The sequence below is a fragment of the Camelus ferus genome, chromosome 2 (genome assembly GCF_009834535.1).
Source record: "Camelus ferus isolate YT-003-E chromosome 2, BCGSAC_Cfer_1.0, whole genome shotgun sequence".
Lineage (NCBI taxonomy): Eukaryota > Metazoa > Chordata > Mammalia > Artiodactyla > Camelidae > Camelus > Camelus ferus.
In genome coordinates, this window is record NC_045697.1 from 69,245,665 (window position 1) to 69,269,405 (window position 23,741).

The following is a 23,741-nucleotide window of genomic DNA, read 5'->3' on the forward strand; positions in this document are numbered from 1 at the left end:
GCCACGCGCAGTGAGTTTTTCACCTTGTGGAGAGAGTCAGTCTGCAGTGAGAGGGGGAGCCAGTGCTTAGGAAGAAACAAAGAATAAGGGGGGAAGAGAGAAAATCCTGCCAGTGTTAGAATCCCTGGCTTGAGCATGGGTGCTCTGAGCCACTCCAGGATCCTCAGACCTCAGGATTGCATGGACTGGCTCAGTCTGGATCTGCATTTACATCTGAGGAGTCTGGATAACTATGCTTTAGTGCGGCATGTAGGCATCTCTCTCTCTCACACACACACACACTCACCCAAGACTAAAGCTCACAATCTCTGCTGGAAAAAAAGTGTTGGGGGTAGGGTGGGAAGCAGACGAGGGGCAGAGGGAAGTTTTATTTAATAAGTTACTCAACTGGTTGGTATCTGCAGGCAATAACTGAGTCCATGTGAATGACTCCCTTCAGGCTGACTCACTATCTGTTCAGCATCACCAGTGAAACAATCCGTTCAGAATGGAACTTTTAGGTGTTTTGTCTATATCGCTGATAATTCTTACATGATTTAAGGTCCAGTTTTCCACATTAACGTGAATGTTCATTTCCTTGGTTTAATGAACTTTTTAGGACTCAAACTGATTGGGAACAAAATGCAATTTGTCTTTTGGCCACTTTTCTCTGTACCCAGAACCTGCTGCTTCTGGGAGGTGCACACACAGAGCCTTGTCTATACCCTGGTAGTAAGCCCTTCTCCTCCCACCTGAATCCTGCAGCAGAGCCCTGGGAGTTAAAGACGGCAAGGGTGCTGGACTTGGTGTGTAAAGCCAGAAAATATCATCCTACGAAGCTGAATCTAGCTGGAATAAGAATAAATGAGTAAGACGTGGAGCCACTGTCCACAGGTCCTTATTCCCTTAGTCATTTGTTTCAGGTGACATAAAGGTGGAGTTCGGAACAGCAGCAGCAGGGACAGAAAGGGAAAGAGTCAGAATGAGAGCCAGAGCCAGAGACCAAGACAGCAGGTCACAAGAAGGATATATTCAAAAACTACAGACTCGAGAATATAGGAGGATTTCCTATACACATATTCTTTAGTAACAAAGATTATATTAAGAAAACCTCACATAAATGAACATAAGAATTCTTTCTGTTCATACTGAGTATTCCTATATGTTTAGTCTCGTGACCCTCAGTCATCTCCTCGAAGTCTGCAGCTGTTGCTGCAGCAGGCAGCAGAGGCAAAAACAAACTGACCGTAACAAAGTGCTGTAGAGAGACAAAATGAATAGCGGTCAATTTAAAAAGTTGAAACAAGTATTTTCTGAAAATTAGCCATTCCACATATCGGCTATTAGACAATTAGCTCTCGGCATATCAATCTGGAGGCTTTAAGAGATGATCCTCTAGTGAAAATAGATTCCCAAGATCCCCCAGGTACTAGACAGGATCTCTCAGAACTTAGCAAGGAGACCAATATGCATCTAAGAAGAAGTAAGACATATTAATGAAACACGTCTCAGGCAGTATCACGTAACAGAAGTTGAGAGCGCCAACAAACAAGACAGGTATCGATGTGCGTCTGTTACTGTACAAGGGAGACTCTGAAATCTCAGCCACTTAGGGAAGCCGGCTCTAGAGGTTGGCAGAGAGAGCATTCCAGTCAGCCTTCTCCTGCACAAACCATCCTGTTCTCAAGCCACCTGGCTCACCTGCCATTTCCCTGGAATCCAGAAAAAGGGTGGCCTGGACAAGCGCTAGATGTGGGCAGACAGACAGACAGGATCCTGCAATACAGACTAACTTGTCTTGAATCTCAGTTCCACTGCTTACTACCTGTGTGGTCTTGGTTAAGTTATCAAACCTGCCGAAGCCTCAATTTCCCTATCTGTGAAATGGTACCTTACACCCCAAGGCTGTTATGAAGATACAGGAAATAATCCAAGAAATGCAAACACTATGCTGTTTTGCACATAACAAGAATTCAGTCAAAGTTCATTATCATCGTCATTATCATCACTATTATGTTGGACCAAGAGAAAGACATCAGATGCTATCGAAGCACATTGGAGGGGTTTCTAACCCAGCACCATGGGAGAGGAATCCACTTTGCTCTGGCACTTGCCCTGCCGGACCCCCTTCTAAGGAAGCCATGGCCACACTGGATGATTGTGCCTAAAGGAGGTGGCAGTCACCAACTTGCCAATCCATCTTCTTTCTTGACAAATTGGAAATCACCTAAGAGGCACTCAGAGTAAAGGCAGGAGGGAAAGGCCGTGAGTAAGCAAAAGCCAGGAGCAGGCAGAAGCCGTGAGGGGGAGGAAGCTGAGAGCGCACAGAAGTGGTACAGCGGGGCAAGAGCAGCGAGCAGTCAGCAGCGTGCGGCCGTGCCCGCGGCCCCCTGAACCAGGCCAGGGACCTCACTGCTGCCAAGACACTGACTAGGCACTCCGGTCACTGAAGATTCACGACTCCTGAAAGACTTTCCAGGTACTACAGCGTGTCCTACTCGCTGTGAGGGCTCACCCTTCCATGGTGTGATGAACACGGTACATCTCAGTAAGGATGTGAGAAACCAGCCCACTGTCCCTCCAGCCTCTGTCTCCTCATTGGCACCTCGTTCATCTGACAATCTCTGGAATTGAAGCAGCTTCTCCCCATGGTTCTGCAATAAAGGACTATGTTCTGGGTGTAACTAGTTCTTCTTGAAAGAGGTCTCTCCACACGTGCAGACACCAAAAGGCAAACAGAGCTCCAGAAGGGTTTCAAACAGAGAAACCTCGGGGGTGTCTGTGGCTCTCTCCACCAGCGCAGAGCGGCCTGTGTGCCACCTGGCAAGCTTCAGCCTCTTCTCTCTCAATGCACACAGAAGAGAAAGGCAAAAATAGCATTAACAAGCCCCTGAGGTCTGGGACTCTTCTGCTTTGGCGTAGACACGCACATTCCTTCCAACGGCTGGACGAGAAACAGAGACAGGCATATGGAATGTGTACCCGAAGCCAGGCGAGATGGACCCCTTCGAGATTTATGAGCCTGGGTCCTGATTCACCCACCCTCCCTAAACTAGACCCTACTGGGTGGAACTGGCCAACAGTTTTCCTACAGTAAGAGGGAGAGAGGCATCTCCCTACTTGAGAAAGAAAGACAAGATAGAACATTTTAAAGAAAACAAATGACACGGGGAGGGAAGGGTGGTCCTGGAGAGCGGGTGATGTGGTTTAAAACTGTGTCCACTGGAAGACCAAGATGGGCCACAGGGAAATCTGCCCCTTAACAATTCATGAGAGATTCTCTAAGAATGGTACAGGTCAAAGCCACTCTGCAAACCCCAAAGCATCCATCTGTCTAGGCAATTCTAATTGCTGCAGAATCCAGAGAGAGGACATGGAAAAACGGGAGCTCGCTGGGCCCTGAGCAGTTCAGGGAGCCGTGAGGGCGCAGGGGCCACATGACTCACGGCCTGGCGAAGAGATGCAATGTTAAAGGAAGACCAGCTGCTTTCGATGCACGGGGCTTCCCTTTTTTTTCTTGTCAAAAAGGTCATCGGTAGGGATAGAGGGGTGGATATAACTCAGTGGTAAAGTGAATGCCTAGCATGCACCAGGTCCTGGGTTCAATCCCCAGTACCCCCATTAGAAACAATTTTTTTTAAGTCATTGGTGAGATTCAAGGAACCCTTTCTTGCAGATAAAACATGGCCCTGACCTGCTTTTGTGGAGAGGCTGGAAGAGGAGGGCGGTCACTTTCAGGTCTCCATGAAGTCCTGCAACCAGGCAGCTGAGGGGGAGGCCTGCCGTGCCACAGCTCCTCGCGGGCACCGTCTCAGGCCAGGGAAGCGCCTCGCTGCCCGGTGGGAACGGCTGCCTCTCTGAACGAGGAAACACAGCCCCTTGCAAGCGTCACTTTTCAGAAGTCCGGCGTGTTCCTGGCCACTCCCATTTTCACTTGCATGTTCAAAAGATGAGAGGTAGACTCAGGAATGTTCCCAAGTGAGAAGTTTAAACTGAAATATGTAATAGAGACTCTGATCGTGGTGTCCCTATAAACTAAAGTGAAAAACATTGAAGTCTAGCCCTAGTGGCAGGTGATCACCATGTTCCGGGGCTTCAGAGATATACAGCTCATTCAGTTATTGAGCAAAGGGTCTCATGGGGATCACCTGAGAGATGCCAGGTGCTGTGTTAGTCACGGGTCACTAAGTGAACGTATGGAGACGCCCTTAGGTGCTGGTTCAGAGGGGAGTCAGGTAAGTAAGCAGGAGAGTGCTGGGCAGAGGTATCGGCATGTGTGTTATGGGGGTGCAGAGGGAAGGGGCAGAAGGTCCCGTCAGCAAGTGCGGAGACAGAGTGGCAGGACCTGGACCACTGAGGGGTCTATGTGCAAGTGTGACATGTGGGCAGAGGAGACTAAGTGGTTGGCAGGGCAGGGCCGGGATTGAATCTGAAGGCATTTCAAGCAGAAGGCAGCCCAGGTCATTTGTTCATTTAGAAAGCTCACTCCTCCTTGGGCAGCAGGTAGGTGCTAAGGAAACAGCCGTTGGCTCAGTAGGTGGTGATGTGGGCGGGCAGGGCTGAACAAAAGCCAGACAAAAACCACAGGAGAGCGACACAACTGAACACTGACCCTATGCCAGCACCGGGAGACCTGGATTATTTCCCCCCAAGTAAAACTTCCAGGTTGGACTGCTACCCAGGGCAAGACGCACACCCAGAGATGGAGTAACTTGCTAGGTGATCCTGGTGAGAACGTGGCAGAGCAGGGATCTGAGCCCAGCCACTTGACCCCAGAGCAGGCAGCAGTGGGCAAGAGGATTCTGACTTCCAACGCAACATCATGAACTTGTCCTAAAATGTTAAGTATGAAAAGTGATGTCAGAGCGATAGTCTTACCTCAGACCGCACTGATCACGATCTGAAAACCAAAGCGAGTAGGAGACAAGACCTCTCCCCACGGCCCCCACAGACAAAACTTCCCTCTCTTGCAGACCCCAGCGAAATCAGGGGGATAAAAAGTGGCTGAAGGGAGGACTCGGTGAGGGAGCAGATTCCTCTGGGGAAAGCAGTTGCTGCACTGTGTGACTCCACTCCCCGGGGAGTGAGCCGATTTCTTTTTATCCAAAACCCACTGTAGAGTTTCAGGAGGACCACTGAGGAAGCTCTGAGACATCGCGATTAGGGCCTGCGTCTGTCAGGAAGGAGGCTGTGGGCTTGAGGTCTGACCCCTGCCTTAGGGATCGAGGAGGGAGCCAGGGCAGACGAGGGCTGTTCTGGCGGGACTGGCCTCACCCCCAGATGAGCGTGCCCAGGAGAAAACATGAGGGCAGCACCAGACAGGCAGTTTGGGGTGAGAAGAAGAGACCTCAGAAGGCAGAGATCGGAGGAGCACTGGCTGAGGGAGACGGCAGGTCTGGGCACGGCTACCAGGCAGCCACCCAGAATGGTGATGCCCATCAAGTTGAAGGGACTCACAGGGAAGCTTCAGAAAGGCCAAGACATCACCCCTTTACCATCTGCCAGGCCTGGAGGGGAAAGCCTCACCCCCACCCCTCCCTGGCAGGAAGTGGGCAGAGGAAGCTCTGGGGGGCGGGGACATGGTGACAGGAGGAAGCATGGGGCGAAGGCCTCACCCCCTTCCTCCCTTCAGGGGCCCAAGGCTGACAGAGCTGGGCAAAGGGGAGTATTTTAACGCAAAGTGAGGTTTGGGGCTGCGATCATTGTCGAGCCCTGGCTAATAACTGGGCCTGGCCTTGTCCCTCAAAATGAAGGCAGGACTTTGGCACCTGAGGGTGAACAACAAAGGCACTGCATTTTTGACCCACCTGAATTTTCATTCCAGAGAAACTCCTCTGAAAAAAGTTTACAGGGACATTCAAAAAGAGAAAAAAAAGTTGTTGATTTTTTTGTCAACTTATTTCCCATGTCTGCTGAATATACTGATCACAGCACGTCAGACTGTACGCTTTCCAGTACTTCGATAAAATTTTTAGCTGCAACAGAGAGCATGAGGAGATGACATGGACAATTGAAAAAGAGAGATGCAAGCTTACTACATTTCAGTCAATAAAAGGAAACCTTCAAAAGTATCTTCAGCATCTCAGAAATGTCTTAAAGTAGCCTCTCAGCCGAGGCATATGTTTTCTGTTTGAGTTGTCTGGGTAAGCACTGCCACCTACCCTGGCCCCCTGGCTCCAGAAACTTGACCACCCCTGCTCCAAATGCCTGAATCACTGATTCTCCTTGCCTTATTTTTCCTTCCTGGGAAAATACGGAAAGTTTTTCCAAGGTGCGTCTACGCTATGATCATGACAGGAAGCCACTGGAGAGTTCTGAAGGGAGACTGATAACTACAGAGAGTGGCCGGAGGGAAAGCCTCCAGGGAGGAATCATCCTTGTCCCCAGGAAAGCCAGGGAGAAGAGCAACACGCGTTGGAGCTCTTCTCATTCCCACTGCGACTCCTGGGGTCAGGGCGGTGCCCCAGCCCTTCCCTTCTGGCTGCTCCCTATAGAGCCCGGCTGGGTGAGCGCGATGGGGAACCAGGGAGGGGGCTTGGGGATGGAGGCCCCATGGAGTCTTTTATGATGTATAAAGCTCTCCTGCGTGTTCCCATTCATTCAGTCACAAATACCAGGGCATCCACGGCACAGGAGGTGAAGTGCCAGAACTGAGCATCAAGGGGTGACGAAGACAGGCTCCTGCCCTCAAGGAGTTTTCGGTCAGACAAGCCAGGCCCACTTCACCCTCCGCCCAGGGGGGCCGGGGCTGGAGCTGTGTTAGAGGTGGCAGCAGGAGCAACGGGAACCAGGAACTCACACTGAGGACCAGGGAAGAGCTGTCCCCCCGCCCTCCACCAGCTCTGCCGCGGCACCCTCACTTGCGGTAGGTAGTGCCATATCACTCTGCCCCTTGCCCCGCCTAAGAACTGAGTAATAAGCATAAACCTTGGGCAAAACAGAAAAGGAAAGATACCCCTAATTTTTCCATGAATCAAGACAATCATATATAGAGTTCCACTTTTATCCCAAAAATAAGTGTTTTTTCCCCTGATATCCAGAATTAATGGATGTTAGAAATGTGCTGTTTCTAACACTGTACCGTTATCATATCAGACGTCAGAAACCACATGTAATTTTACTTCCTTTTAGACTGTAAGAACTGTTAATACAGTATGCTTACTTGACATCTGAGGTGACTAATGACTTCTATACTGAATGATACAGCCAGGGTTTTAAAAAATGCTTTCATCTTACCTTTGCTCATTCATTCTTTCATCCTCATTATTTCTTGATCATCTACTATATGCCAGTAAATGTTCTAAGTACCAGAGTGTAGCAGTTAAAAAAAAAAAAAGGTCCCTATTTATATTTGTTTTTAAAAGTCCGCGTTAGCAAAGAAGTAATAAGTCCTATGAAAACACAGAGGGGAAAAACACAGGAAAGGAGGAAGAAAGTGCTGAGAGTGGTGTGAGAGTGGCTTTAAACAGGCCAGGAAGGCCTACAAATAAAGGTGACGTTAGAGCAAAGACCAAGAAGTAAAGGAAAGCGCCACTGTGGACCTATGGGGGAGAGAATGCCAGGCAGAGGAAGAGCAGTGCAAAGGCCCTGGGGTCGGGGGTACATCTAGATGTTGGAGGAACACCAAGCTGCTTAATGGGGGCTAGAGTACATCGGGGGAGGGGACAGTGTTGGAAAAAGGTCTCAGAAGTAATGGGGCACCATATACAGCTTTGAGTGAGACAGTTCATTGGAGGGTTTGAGTAGAGAAGTGACAGGATCTCTCCCACATTTAAAAGAATCACTCTGGCTGCTATGGGGAGGTGGCCTGTGGTGGGAGTCAGGGCATAAGAGCAGAGGCAGGGAAACAAACGAGGCTTCGGCCACTAATGCAGGCAAGAAGTGGCAGCTTAGATCGGGGTATAGCAGTGGAGTGGTGAGAAAAAATCAGATTCTCAATGTAATTTCAAGGCAGAGCTGACAGTATTTGCTGATAGCACAGACATGCCATTTCCTGCAACTGGGAAGAACACGTCTGAGGGGAGAAATCAGGAGTGTTGTTCTGGATCGTTAAAAGCCCGAGGGGCATTTAAGCAGAGATGCTGGGTAGGCTTCTAGCTATGACAAGTTTGAGGGTCAAATGAGGTCGAGACCAAAGACCTAAATTTGGAAGTCATAAGTGATGGATGGTGACTAAAGCCCCAAGCCTGGATGAAAGCTCCTGGAGCATGAGTGAAGACAGAGGAGGTGTCTCAGGACCAAGCCTGGAGCACTCCAAAATTCAGAGGTCCAAGAGGCAAGCTGGACCCTGCAAAGGAGTGTGAGAAGACACTGCTTATGAGGTAGGAGACCAGGAGTGTGTGATATCTTGGAAGCCAAGTGAGGAATATGTCCCCTGAAGGGAGGAATGATAAACCATGCCTTAGTCCTTGCTTTACTGATAAAGGTTTCTGGGTACCTGGATGAGAAAATGCTGTGCTCCAGGACCCAGTATGGATTCAACAAGGGCCAGGGTCAAGTAAGTCTTCTGCTGGTTAACAGAGACAAAGACAAGATGCAGAAAGACAATCTGATGTAATGACAAGAAGATGGATTAGAAACTCTTTGAATGATGACACCCAAGGGCACATGTAAGTGAATGAGTGTCAACCCCAATGGAAATTTCTAGTGACATGTCATTGGGTTCTGTCCCTGGCCTGCTCAACATATCAGTGGCTTCTATCAGTAATAACTACACTTGACTTTAATCAGAACAATATAGGAGGTGTGTTAAAACAGAGCCTCCCAGAGGGGAGGGTATAGCTCAGTGGTAGAGTGCATGCCTAGCATGCATGAGGTCATGGGTTCAATCCCCAGTACCTCCATTTAAATAAATAAATAAACCTAATTACCTCCCCTCTCCAGTGGTGGTGGGTGGAGCCTCCCAGTGTCCACCCTAGACCTTCTGAATCAGAATTTCCCAGGTGGCACTGGGGCATCCACTTGGGACTCTCAGTGATCAACTGCACGATCTCAAGCTGCTGCATGGAGAGCAGACAGGAGCGAAGGCACATGATCCAGCCATACCCTCTACAGCCCCTAAAGCACTCTCTCCCTGATGCAGAGGACACCCTAGAGGGAGGTCAAAGGAGCAAGACTAAGATGGTGTAGGGACTCCACCCAGAGAGAAGCGGGTGTTTACTCTAGAAACTCAGAAGGAACTACACCCTGGATACCCCAAAGGGCTGATATGGAGGACTTACTGTGGGATCCAACAGGGTAGACCCACATTCAATGAATGAAAACTAGTAGGACAGGATTCTAATTTGGTGGGAGGAAGGTCTTTCTAACAGAGAAAACTGGAGAGAAGTGATGAGTACTTTGCTATGGGAATTGTTACTTACATACACTTCAAATTAGCATTGATTGCAATGTATTATTTTATGTATGTATGCATATATTTTATATATAGGCATGTCCTTCCTAGAACATAAATTCCCTGAGGAATTACATGTCCAGAGTTCGGCACAAGCCCTGCCCCATTCTGTACACCCAGTAAGTGTTCTTTGAATGAATGAGTTGATTATGGATGGACATTGCCAAGCCTGTTGTAGAGGTAATTCATGGTATGTAATTATTAATGTTCCTTCTAAAACAGCAGATTCTATGATTTCTGAAAAATTGCACACCATCCCCTGGAGACACACTCATCCTTTGCATCTTGACAATTTGAAATTTAGATAAAATGAATTATTTAATTATTATATCTAATATTCAACTGTAATATTAGTCCTAGGTTTAAAGCTCAGCCTGGTATTAAGTATGAGCGGTAATAATTTTTGCCTCCAATGTTTCTGTTGTCCACATAAAAATGTGCAAAGCCCCGTCTATGAAAGAAATCTGATCTTCCAGCTGTGACCCAGTTTGGGGATTTACCCTCTAGGCCTCTTTTCAATTAAATGTCACCACATCTCCATTGGGGGGATTTACTGTTTCTTGGGCTGGTTTGGCCCTGCAGGTGCATACTGCCTGCCACACTTGATCGGCCGTGGTTCACCTCAGAACGTTATCCCATCAGAGGCCTGGTCTAGCTTAGAAGTTAACCCAAAGGACTTCAACAGAGCAGCCTCTGCAGTTACCAAGTCAATCAATGCACATCCCATGCTCCTTAAGAGAACCCAAAACAAAGCCAGTTCTCGGTTCATGGATCAGAGCCCAGAACTCTCCTAAACTCTGAGGCAGCTTTCAAAGCCACCATTCTGCTCGTGTCCCCACCTAGGAGTGGACATACTATGGTAAAGCATCCAGAGGACAAAACCCGGTCTCTAGAGAGCATTTACCTTATACCAGGCACTGTGTTAGGAGCCATCTCATTCCATCCTCACAGCAATCCTATGAGGTGACATTACTGTCCCTTGCATAAACGAGGAAAGGGTATCTCGGAGAAGTTAATGAGGTTGCCCAGTCACACTTTTACATGATGGTCAATGGAGGAGTCAGTATTTGAACTCCAGTTTGTTCAGCCCCAGAACTGTGCTTTTTTTCCTCACAACAACCAGAGCGATTTCAAACAAAAGCCAGATCAGGACACTCCCTTATCAAAGTGCCCTGGTGACTTCCTCCCATCCAATTCCTGCAGGACTCTGCCTACTCTGGGCTCTACCTGCCTCTCCCGCCACACCCCTACTTCTTCTTGCTCTGGCTCTCACCCTTCCAGGCCCACCAGCCAGTCTTCCTGTTCCTTGGAATCATGAAGTCCCCAACTCAGGGCCATCATACCTGCTATTCCCTCTGCCTGGAACGCTATTCCCTCAGGACTCTGCAGGCCACCCCCCCCCCCCTTTACTTTATCCAAGTCTCTGCTCCAGTGCAACCTCCTCTGGGAGCCTCTTCCAACTACTCTATCTAAACGAGACCCCTGCCCCCTCGCTGTGTAACTAGCCTCACCCTACACCTTACGTTTCTCAGGAGCACTCACCCATACCTGCATGTGTACTCTTGGCTAGTTAACTGCTTACAGCCAGTGCACCTACACCCCAACTAGAACGTAAGCTCCACGGGGCAGGACCCTGCATCGTTCACTGCTGCATCCTCATCCCCATGCCAGGTCCCAGGCACGTGGCCAGTGCGCACCAAACTGGGTTGCTGTGTGTCCTTTACCAGCTACCACCTCTGCTTGGTCCCAGCTCACAGAGCTCTGCTACACAGAAGCTGGGTAACCTTGGCCGCGTAACTTCAAGTCTGCAGAGAAACTACCCTGTACTGATGGTGGCCCTGATGAAAGAGGGAACTGCTGTTCATCCCTCCCTAAAGACCACGTCATCCCCTTGCTCTGCTATTTCTATGACACTGCCATTTTTATCAAAGAAGAGACATCTGGGGTAACTGATGAAACAAAAGGATAATTATATTCCACAAAGAGAAAAAAATCCTTCAAAACAACAAATTGTCTATTTATTGCTAGAACAGACAATTAGTTCATATAATGCCTTCCAGCGTCGTTTCAAAGCAGATAGAAATGGACTCTGATTAAAGGAGAGTTATAAAAAGCTGTATTATCTGGCATCGAACCAAAGAGAAGGCTTCTAAAAGTGGAATTTCTGAGATTCCACCAATACAAATCTCCAAGCTTACAAAGGGATTGAGGCAGAAGCCCATCATAATCCAAAAGAAGACCAGTCTTCAACATAAAAGTTTCTAGAGATAAAATTATCTGTGTTTGGGGAACTTAATTTGTCTCCCTTCCTGTACAATCACTGCCCTGCCTCATAAGGTTGCTGGAAGGTGGTCCATTTTCCATAAAACATTTCACATTCTGTGGAAGTATTTTGTAAACACACAGAGGGTGGTTCAGTTTCAAAACTCTGGATTTACTTTGCATTTTCTTTGATGCAGTCTATCTAAACATTGTTTTACTAAATGTGGAAATTCCTTCCTGCATCTGAGGGTCTTTTGTTTGCTGGACTTTCTTAGCTTCTCTCTCCCTTCCTATTACCTAACACACTTCAAAGGAACTCCTGACTTCAGGCCTTGGTCAAACTCAGAGGGTGAAATACCAAAGCGATAAGAGAATGTTCTTCTGGGAAAATCTAAGCTAACCTCTTAGTTTTCAAGTTTTAACCAATCTAGCCGCTCGCTCACTCTCACAGGTGGGAGATAATAAAGCTTTACAATGTAGCCAAATACCAGAATAGATAAAATGCTGCCAAACGGTTTCACTTCCAAAGAAGGGGAAAAAAAAAAAAGGAGTCAGGATTTATTTTGAATTCCAGTGCTTGGCCTCAGAGGGAGAAGCTGCAGAGAGAAAGTTTAAAGGAATGGCTGGCAAGACATGCGGAGGAGGGGTGGACACGGGGCAGGGGTGTCATGAGTGTGTTACTTACAGGATAAACTACCCAGAACGCACTGTCTTCACTGCAGCCTAGAATATGCTTCTCCACGTTTCCAGATTTTCCCTTATACTGTAATCGATCACAAACTGAATATGCCTTAACATTTTCAATCAGCAGACACGTGTTTCCATTCTTAGCATTAGTGACAAGTTTATGTGACATTCAAACATGAATTACCTCTAGCTTCCTTCACATGCTAACGTGTTAGCCTTGCACATAATGCTCACACGAAAATACCATCTTTACAGCTTGTGTAATCTTCCAAAGGTTTTTTTTTTAGTAAAAGAGGAAAAAAAAAGGTTACAGGTGGTTTAGTGTTATTTATAATGATTACTGAAATTCTTGTGTCAGCATGAGGAAACATTCCAAAGCAACACATCTCTCTAGCTAACTGAGAAAATTCCAGTACTCATTCTCTAGTATGCACGTGTTTTGTTACTTCTGTAATTATTTTGGAGCAGTGACCAATTTAAGTCTCTGAACTACATTATCTTCCAAGAATAGTTTTTTGTTAAAGGGTCATGTTTCCGTTTACTTGTGGTTGTCAAAGAAGAAGAGGAAGACAGCATACACTGTGCAGTTTCTAACAACCAAAACGTGAGCATTTAATGATGTTTAACTTACTTTTTCATTCCACGCCCACAGTCCAATTCCAAGAAATGCGATTCCCAAAAACTGAAAGAAAGGGAGAAAGTGGGGTAAGTAGGAGGGTAAATGCCATGATTTTACTAACACAAATAAAGTTTTCAATCAATTCTTTTGTTACTTTACCGGGCTGAGGAATAGTTTTCTCTGAAATCAGACTGTCTGTAACAGGGAAAGAAATACCATCATCTCCTTGATTAAAGTTATTATTGTCATTAAGAAGGGTTAGGGACACTTGCTTAGAAGTCATTCAGATGACGGAGAAGAATTAGATAGAATCTTGAGTAAAATGAAAGTCATCAGTGAAGTTTAATGTTGCCTTTTTGGGAAGGAGAGGAAACAGGGAGTCCCCTATCCAACAAATTCAAGCATGGCATTCACTAAAAATGGGTAAGTGCGGGCGTGAATTTAGAAGAGCTGGTGATTTTCTCTTCAAAGTCACGCCATCAGGAACGGGTTGGGTCTGGGAGAGCATGCAAACGCCCCTGATGTCCCTCAGCAAGCTCTTCATCACTCTTCAAAAGAGACTATGGCAGGGGGGAAGGTATAGCTCAGTGGTAGAGTGTGTGCTTAGCATGCATGAGGTCCTGGGTTCAATCCCCAGTACCTCTGTTAAAAAAAAAAAATTACCTCCTCCACCAATAAAACAAACAAAAGGGACCAGGAATCTTATCAAGTCCAAGGTGACCCCAAGAAAATGCCTGGATTCTTCTGTTTTTCAGAAACTTAAATTACTTATATTGTAGTTGAGAGGGCTTCCATGACTCAGCCCAGTCTCAACTCAGTACCCTAACTTCATGCACAACACGGAGCACACAGATAACACACTTTTATGAGAGACTGAAATGAAGACTCAGCCGTCCACCAGCTGCGCTGAGTATTCGGGCGGAGGAGGGGAGAAGACAGTAACAGGGTGGGGGGGGGGTCCATTTTAATTAGTTCTCACTGTATTCCAGCTGCTTTAAGATACACATTTTTCTACCACGATTTAACATCTCTGAAATTGGGATGTGTCTTAAAATCGATGGTATCTCATAGTTTAATTGCTTTTTTTCCCCTTGATTGTACATAAAATAATAGTGAGTCTTAATAGTGAGATTATCACAGGTTTGGTGACACATTGCACACGGTTGTCCACCCACGAAGAGTTCAGTGGTCAGGACGGGGTGTGACTGGCCACGAAGAAAGACACATCATTGTCTTCATCTTTATCATCAACAGCAACTCTCAACCTTCTCTCCAGACACTGAAAAGAGGGTCACAGGTTGAGGAGAAGCTTCAGTCCGATGGCAGCAGCACACGCTGTTTATTTCACTAACATCTTGATCAAGTTAAGTGTCAGGGAAGCTGTCCGCAGGAGGGGGGTGGGTGGAGAAAACGAGAGTGAGGGTGGTTACTCTTTCCAGTTTCAGGGAAATCTGAGAACCGTCCACCTGGCAAGGTCTCCGCCATTCTCAGTGGGGAGTTACTGACACTTTGCAGGCAGCGGCTAATAAATCTGAAAAGGGGCTGGGAAACAGCAGGAGCAGAGGGAAAGGCAGGGTCTGAAAACACACAACTGCTCTGAAAAAGTGGTGGTGTCTTTAAAAGCAGAACTTCCCAAATCCCCTGGCAATTATCTGACACTGCTGTGAGACAGCCCTCAATACACTGAACCCCTACACAAAGAAGCTTCAGTGTGCCCTTGATTTAGCAAAAACGGAGGACCCTCCCTCTTCTTCCTAACCTGGCTCACAGAGGTTTGAAAAATGTTTCAAAAAATTTGTTTTCAATATCCCAACAAAAAACCAGTATGGTCCACCTCTCTGCCGTCCTAGCCAGAATGCCACTTCACTTTACAGTTCCAATCCATAACCAGAAATGGATCAGTCCCTCAAATGACTCAAAGGTCCTTGGGACTCTGTAGTACAAAAATGAAGCAAGTCGGCGTGTCACTCTCATATTCATAGGTTCCAGCCACAACCGGGTAACAAGGGACAAGAACGCACACAGGAGCCCATCAGACCCAGAAATCATGGAGCCCTTGACTTCATCCACATTGACAATCAAACTCAGCACAGTGAAATGAATGACTTTCTGATGCTAAAGCTCTTTGCAGACAAATGTTCGGTCATGTCCCCGATGCGGTGTTTAATCAGCGTCACCACAAGCAGTGGGTGGGATGTTGTGGCAGAGGACATCCTGATCAGCTGTCCTTCTTGATGCTGAAGAGGGTGGACGTGGTACTGCTGAGGGCCCCGGCCTCACCGCTGACATTTATTTCTCTTTATTACTTGCCAAGCACTATGCTTAGTGCTTTCTATGCAGTGTCTCTCTTAAGCATCACAACAATTTTATTTTAAGATAGGCACTATTATTAGCCCCACTGTAAGAAAGCAAAATGAGGCTAGGAGAGTTTAATTTGTTTAGAGGCACACAGCTTCTGAGTGGAGAAGCAGAGATCTGAGCCAAGAGGAGTCTAACAGCAATCAACGTACATGTTCTTATCAGTCCAGATAAGTCCCCATTTTCCCGCATAGGACAGAAAGTTGAGGCATTCAGGCTAGAATTATGTGGGATCTGATGAGGACATCATATATTCCCTCCCCAGGAAGCAAAGGGAAGTTGAGGAGGTAAAAAGAGATGAAAACCTTGCCCTCACATTAAGAACTGGTTCTAGGACAGACATGCCCTGTGTTGGTGTCAGCGATGGAGTAAAGTAGAAAACACAGAAATTCAGGGTGGGTCAACTTTCTCCTCTTGGTATAAAGTTCTCCTCTCTCTTCCTGGCACTTTGAATCACATAAACAGATTGGAAACCAAGTTTTCGACAAAGAAAAAAAAAAATCAGGACTTAAAAGAAGACGCACAATTTCCTATATAATCCTTCTCCAATATTTCCTGCCTTAATTGTGACTTTCCAAACATGGTTTAAGAATTTGGAGAAAGGACACTGAATCTGGTCAATAGCTAAGCAAATGGTGCCAGGCGGGGCCTCAGCCCGCACATACCTTCGGTGCTCCATCACCAGCAAATGTCCTCCCAATTTCTCTCAGCCCATATGTTTTGTTTTAAAATCAAGTTGTTCCAGCTCCAAATAATTAAACAGAGACGAGCCAAAAAATGAGACAGGCAGGCAGTACTAAAAGCACACCGAGTTTCCCCTTTTCCACCTCCCGAAGAAAAGGCGACCATAAACCTTCAAACTGACCTCATTCTGACACCCAGAGGCAACCTTACGGGGAACGATTGAGAACATTAAAGTCAGCTCTTTGTTCCTTTAAAACAGAAACAAAACCAGATCTGAGGCATCTTCCCATGTGGCAATATATGCAAACACGTAGTCAAATGTTTGTCCACCCAGCTTTTGATGTTTCAAATGAATATTAATTCTGCCAAAATTTGTCAAATGCTAAGTGTGAACTCAGTACTGTGCTAAGTACTGGGTTTTACATGAATGAGCTAAAACAGCACTTCCTAATACTGTAGCCCCCAGCTAGCAGGAATTTGAAACATGGTTAGTTCAAACTGAGATGTGCTAGTAGGTGTAAAATATACACTGGATTTTAAAGACAATATGAATTTTTAAAATGTAATACTTTTCCATGTGTACCTGTAAGATTTTTCTGTCATGTCTCAAAAACAAACGCTTGCAAGGAGGGTGTAGCTCAGTGGCAGAGCGCATGCTTAACATGCACGAGGTCCTGGTTTCAATGTCCAGTACCTCCATTACAGAAAAACAGTATAATAATAATAAAAAAAAACCCTAATCACCCCCCCCCAAATAAGAAATCTTTTTTAAAAAGTAAAGACTCTATGAGAGAAAAAAAATGTAAAAGATCTCATTAACAGTTGATTTATTTTTGATTCTGATGTTGAAATGATAATACTTTGAACATATTTGGTTAAATATATTAAAATTAACTTCACTTATTTCACATTACTTTTTTAATTGAAGTACAGTTGATTTGTAGTACTATACTAGTTTCAGGTGTACAACATAGTGATTCAATATTTTTATGGATTATACTCCATTTAAAGCAATAAAATAATGGCTATATTTCCCTGTGCTGTTTACATATCCTTGAAGCTTATTTATTTTATGTGTAATTTTTAAAATACAGCTGCTGGAACATTTAAATTATACACACGGTTCACCCTATATGACTAACGGACAACGCTGGTCTAAAGTACCCCACAATAATCCCATGTAGTAACAGTATTATCCCCATTCTATACATAAGGAAATTGAGACTCCAAAACATGAATTCAGCCTCCTGAGATTACACAGGTGCCTGAGCCGGGTTGCCCAGGAGACCTGACCCCTCATCCCAAGCTCAAAACTATCACAGTGCTTTGCCAATGTGCCTACAATGTTTGTCCAGCCACGTAAGAAATAGAGAATTATCCTGAAATTCATGTCCTAAGACTCAAAATTGCTCCTTTAACTTCTAGGTGTTCAAGGCAAAGGTGTGTTTTCCTGCTTGGGAGTGAGAGTGGCACTAGGTGGAAGCTGGGACAGCGGCACGTTGACGGAAGCCTGGCGGGACCAGATTCTGCGGAGCTGACCCTGAGCAAACGCTGGAGAGGAAGATGGCCCTGGGACGTGACCAGGGCTAGGAGGGGCACAAGTAGGGAATCTCTTCCCCCATCTGTTGTTTTCATCCCCGCTGAGCCTCCAACATCTTAGAAATGGACCAGCGCTCCACCGTAACAGTGCAAAAATGGATATTTCAAGGTGTTCATCCATCTATCTACAACCTTCAACAAATATTCTTGAGTTCCTACTTTGTGCTAGGCACTGCTTTTCTCTGGTGATAAATGGAGGGAAGAAAACAGGAACAGTTCCTGCCCCCAGTGAGCTTGCAGTTCAGTAAGAAAGATTTCAATCAAAGTGTAACAGACAGTGACAGACAAACAGACAAAGTGTAACAGACACAGCCCTTGACAGTGCTCTAAAGAAGAAAATACAGCCAATACAAACCATAAGAGGGAAGTGGGACCCAGAGAGTGGTCCACAAGGGCTTCTCGAAGTAAGGGATGTAGGAACTGGGGTCTGCAAGATGAGAAGATGTTAACAGGCAAAGGAAGGAAGGAAGAGTGTTTCAGGCAGAGGGACAAGAATGTGCAAAGGCCCTTCAGTGAGAGAAGCACAGCAAGTAAAAGGGTCTAAACAGTGACTGGTATGGCTGGTGCACAGAGAACTGGTAAGAGGGGAAGGGATGGCAGGTTTTCAAGTAGAGATACAAACAGGGCCAACCCATGCAGGGCCTCGTGAAACACTTTTAAGGAATTCAGTCATCTCCCTACAAGTGACAGGCAGCCATGTAAGGGCCCCCTGTGGTAGAGGGCTGGGGTGGGGTGAGGAGGTGGGTCTTTATCAGATTTGGGCTTTGGAAAGAGGATCTGAGTTGCAGAAAAGGTGAGAGAGAGCTGAGTGTGTGTGCACAGCAGCTAGAAGGAGGCATCTGTGGTCCTGCAGACAAGACCTGACTGTGTCCTGGACTGAATGTGCTGGAGAAGTGGGTGGAACTGAGAGTATTCAGAAGTAACACTGACATTTTCAGCGATGCCTGAATATGGAGAAGGTGTGTGTGGGGGGGATAAGGGTAATGCCTGTGTTTCTGGCATCTTCTTCATGGAGACCATGGCTCTTCAAAATCCATCTTTCGTCCTCTCTGACAGAAATAACTCTCGGGTGTCAGTTTCATAACTAGCTTGAGATCTAGCAACATTTCTGAAGGACAGCTTTCTTTCGTGGGCATTTGGGCTGCTGTCTGAATTCTCTCTGAAGCAAATTTCAGTTTGTATACTTTAAAAAAAATAAATTATGTAAAATCTATACACACGTCCACCACCACCTATTACTTTTATTCATAGAAGGAAGTAGTAATGTCTACATGGACATTAAAGTCCACAGGCAACTCTCAAATGGACATTTTCAATCCGTTTTGCTTAAAAAGTAACAATTACGTCAACGGCATCTGCCAGCATCCTGTGAATAGACTCAAAATAACAAGGCAGCAAGGTAAACACAACAGAGGAAAATAAAAACCAGGTCAATCCTTCCCACCTGAACTGGAGCCTCAAAAATATTATCCTAAGTAACAATGGAAAGAACTGTTACTCCTTCATCATTCTGATAAAGTTGTTTTTAAAATGTTAAGTTCTGCCTGAATAAACAGGAGAGATTCATTTAAAATGTTTGGCACAGAAAAGAGGAAAGAGAAAGAATGCCACGAGGAAAGACGTATTTTCCTGAAGCTGCAACACGTGTACGTGTTATTAGATGCTTTCAGACACTTGTGACCACCACTCCAGGCCTGGCAGGGGTGGGTGAGGTGGAGCAGGCCACACAAGTGGGCTAAATACTTATGTTAACAAAACCCATGTTGTTTTTATAAAGCAGGGGTGATTTCAGGAACAAAATGCCTGTGGGCACAATTCTTGCCACGTCAGAGGAGTAAACATGGGCTGGTGGAAAATTCAATACACAGAAAGGCAATCTCAATTCTGCCACCGGGTCCCCACGTCCCAGTTTGTACACTCAAACCGCCTGGAATCCTCATGATAAGATGGCACGGCAGATAAAGTCCGAACTTGTAAACCGGACATTCCCCATCTGAGCCAGGGTCAACTTCTCACTTCGCTTGGCCCGAATGGCCTCCTCCACGCGGCCTGAACACGTGCAGCCTGCGGAAGCCCGGCTCCGGCACGTCGTGGTTCGGTGACCTCGGGAAAGGCTCTTCATTTATTCAACACGTATTTACTGAGCATCTACTAAGAGCCAGGCAGCCCTCCAGGGGCTCTGGATAAACCGAGAGGCAAAACAGACAAACATGCCTGCCCTTAGGGCTGACATTCTAGTCCGGCGTGTGGAGGGAAAGACAATAAAAAGAAACAAGTGAGTTAGGTAATATACAATTTTAGAAGACGAGAAGCACTGCGGGAAAAGAGAACAGCACAAGGGGGCTGAAATGTGGCCCAGGGCGGAGGGAGGGCTTGTGACACTAAAATAGAGGGACCAAGTAAGTCTCCATTAAGAGTTAGATAAGCAAAATGATGAAGGAGATGGAGCTGACTGGCAGGTGTCGGGGAACTGTGTTCCAGGCTAAGGAGCAGCCTGGTGAAGGCCCTAAGGCGCGGGTGTGCAGGTCCGTTGGAAGAACAGCCACCTGAGGACAGAGCCCACAGGGCAGAGAGTAACATGAGTCACGCTGGTTGGGCTTAGAAGGCCGTGGTGACAGCTGGTTTCTCCCAGAGAGAGAAAGAACCACTGGAGGGTTTCCTGACTTCCGAGAGCCCCCTGGTCCTCATCTGTCAGATGGAGGTAATAGGGCACCCAAGGAAACGCACAAAACAACTGAAGGGGTCAATGTGACAATGTGAGGACCGGCTGAGGTTCTCAAATCAAATCACATGCCTGGAATAGCGGTACTTCCTACATATTCGCTCCCTCCCCTCCCCGTCCTCAGCTGCCTCCTCCCCTCCCAGACCCACCATGTGTCAGTGTGAACCCTGCTTCCAGGCCTGCCTTCTCCTGGGATGAGAGCGCACCCTCACTCACAGTGACCAGAGGGCCCTCTCGTCTCACCTTCTGCACCACTCACTGCATGGACCCTTAGTTGACATTTACACGCACAGGACTGTCAGGGAGTGACGTGCCCTGGGTCGGACTCCAGGAGTGGTGGGGGCTGTGTGAACCGCAGGGACAGCAGGTGCCTGTTTAAGGGGCAGCAGCACCTGCCCTCCAATTAATCATGTCCCTTCCCCTGATGCAGGCGGGAGGCTCCTTCCAGGAACAGTGGATACAAGCATCCCCGTGCACTGACAAGAAACCAGCCCTGATCAAAATGCTGAGATCATGTTTACCTTCAGGTCTTTTCCGTTTCTAATCTTAGCAATCTGGTTCGTGAACGCCGGGTGTTTACTGGCCCAATAATCCTGAAATCCCACATTACAGTAAATTTCTCCCCATCAGGGCTTCTTGATGTATCTCCCCTCTCCCTAACCTTATTATAACTCCTTGCTTTTATATTATATCCTCTGTGATGTGTTTTGGTTTCGTTACATCCATTAAAAAAAAAACACAATCTTTTTGGAAGAATGTGGGATATATCACCCCCCCTTTTTGGGAAAACTGGCCCCACGAAGGGTGGGCCCCTGCAGCCACATTCGCAAAGGAGAGCCCACTCCCTCTCAACCCTCTGTAGACTGAGGAGGAGACTAAGGCAGGACCACGACTCAGGAAGAGCTATTTACTAAATATGAGGCTTTCTTGCCCAGAAATGGGGTTCTGGACATGGTGGTGTTGGTCAGCTTCAGTCTCCCTTATGCTAGAACAGTCTGGGTGCTATGGGGAGGGCACGCTGATGCCGATGGCCTAGAAGAGACCAAGGCGGACTTCTGTTTCCGACAACCCTCTGCTCCTTATCCCCAGGACCCCTGGTCCCATTTCCCAATCCTGCGTTCCATGCACCGCCCCTGGGTCCTTATTGGATGTCTCCCCTCCTCCCCTCCCATTTTACCTCAAGCTACCTTGGGGGCTTTCTGTCACTTGCAACCAAGAGGGTCCTAAGACAGAAACAAGAGAGCAGATTAATTTCCTTTGTGCTTAGTCCTGTGACAAGTTTATGGTAAACAATCAAACATGCGAACAGGAGCGAGCACAGTGGGGCTCTAGAGACTAATAACGATCTGATGGAGAGGCAGTTCCTTTCCAAGTAGGTGAGGAGAGACTCTCGTTGTTCTGAACAACCAGGTGAGCGGTTGTGAGTTGGTGTGAGAAGTTACACATAATTCAGCCCACTTCTACCTCACAGAGATGGCTGCCCCCCTACTTGCTTGTTGAATTTTGGAAGCAGAATGATACAGCTAGAACCCAAGAAATGGTTTCTGAAGCAGCAGCGGCCCCTAGGCATTGTGGACCCGTGTTCTCTCCTCCTGGTCCCCCGAGGATGGAGGGGCTCCAGGCCTCTGAGCTTGCTCTGCACCGGGAGAAGGCCAGAGCACCTCTTGAAGAAATGTCTGTGATGAGGGGACAGTCTTGTTCGGAAATTCCTTTGCTAGAGGTTGGAGCTTATTAACATTTTGGCAAGAACTAGCAATCTGAGGTGGGAAGGGAGAGAAAAGGGGAGGGCAATGTAGGCAATAAAACCTGTATGCCTCTCGGAAATTACTCAGGCAATGCAGGCACACAGAAAGGAACGTGGGGGATTACACAGTTCGGGATGGAAACGTGGAGGCTGCAAGTTGACGGCCCACGGATCTTTGTCTCAGGAAAAGCCAGGCTTATGCTGCCCAGGCTATTCCATCTGTGATTCTCTGATGAGATAAACCAAGGCCAAGAACAGACCAGAGAGATGTTCTGAAGGCTGAGGAGGACAGAGGGATAATTCAAGTATTTCAAACCAGAGCCATGAGAAGTAAGTTATCTGTAGACAAACATCAGCCTTTGTGGGAATTAAGCTCCTGCTGTCTGCATGAAACAGCCAAACAGTGCAGCTCCAGCTAATGGCAGCTTTGAAAGTTTAATGCCCTCAGATGTATACTGTTTTTGAGTTGAAACGTCTTCAGGTTTTACAGAAACAACCTAGGCAAGATTTAAAGGTTAATGCAAATAAAAATTAAAATAGGATTACTCTTTTTTAAAGCACAAGTAGGATTATATATTTCAAGTCATTTAATAAGTACATACCTTCAATATATACTGGGCCCTATGGGGTGCCAGGGACAGAAAGGTGAAAAATATAACAGATGATCTTTTTTCTTAAAGAGCTAACAGTTGCGGGGCAGTGGGTGGGAAGAGATAAGCAAAACCAAGGCTCAGGCAGAGAGAAAGGGGTGGCGTCTTTGCAGAGACATGTTGCCATAGAAACTCAGAGGGGAGGCTCAGGGATGCGGAGGGAGGGGTGGTCAGAGGAAGCTTCCTAGGAAGTGACACTTGAACCGTGTTTTAAAGGGAAGGAGAGGGGAAGACCACCTCCTGTGGAGGAAACAGCTTGTACCAAAGGATCAAAGCCTGAAACAACACGTCCATCAGGAATCTGCAAGCGGGTCACCCAGGGACTTGGGTAGAAATGCAAATTCTCAGCGGCCGTACCTGCCTCCTCAGAAACTCTGGGGGTGGGGCCCAGCAAGCCTCGTCTTGACAAGCGCCCCAGCTAATGGTGATGCACAGTCCAGTCTGAGAACCTCGAGGCTAGAGGTGGCTAAGCAGGGGCCTTATCAGGGCAGGCAGCAGTGTGTGTCCTGGGGACCAAGGCACCACCCAGGCTACTCGAAGCTAACCAAGGATTTTTAGCAAAACAGTGAGTGACAGGATCAGACTGCATTTTAGAAAAATCATTCCAGGACAGCACAGGGAATGAGTTGAAGAGAGGCAAGACTGCAGGCCATGAGACAAGCTGGGAGGCTACTGCAGTGATCCTGGTGACAGTGACCCCGGCCCAGAAAGGCAGAGGCAATGGCAGGAGGATGAGGACAGAAGAGAAGGTTGCGGGGGACTCGGGACTGGGCGGCAGGAAGCACAGGGCATTAGGGTAGGACCATGGATTTCTGAACCAGAATGCCTGGATCTGAACCCTAAATATGTGACCAAGGGCAAGTCCCTTACTCTCTATTCCTCAGTTTCCAAATCTATAAAATGGGGATATTCATGTCCATGAAAACTAGCTCCCTGGGAGCAGGACTCTTGTCTGCTGAGTTCATCCCGTGTCCCCCAACCTTAGAACATGTGTTTTGCAGTCGATCTTAAGTAAGTGTCTGTTGAATAAACAAGTGGATTCG

The 23,741-nt window shown here is 46.9% G+C and overlaps 1 protein-coding gene across 2 annotated transcripts in view; it reads right to left on the reverse strand.

Moving 5' to 3' along the window:
* TSPAN5 (tetraspanin 5) overlaps positions 1-23,741 on the reverse strand; it is a 152,864-nt gene that overhangs the window by 16,760 nt on the left and 112,363 nt on the right. For both annotated transcript variants that reach the window (XM_032460258.1, XM_006191275.2), the window contains exon 2: positions 12,954-13,004. In XM_032460258.1, coding sequence (XP_032316149.1) covers positions 12,954-13,004 — 51 coding nt within the window. The remainder of the gene's footprint in view (positions 1-12,953; positions 13,005-23,741) is intronic.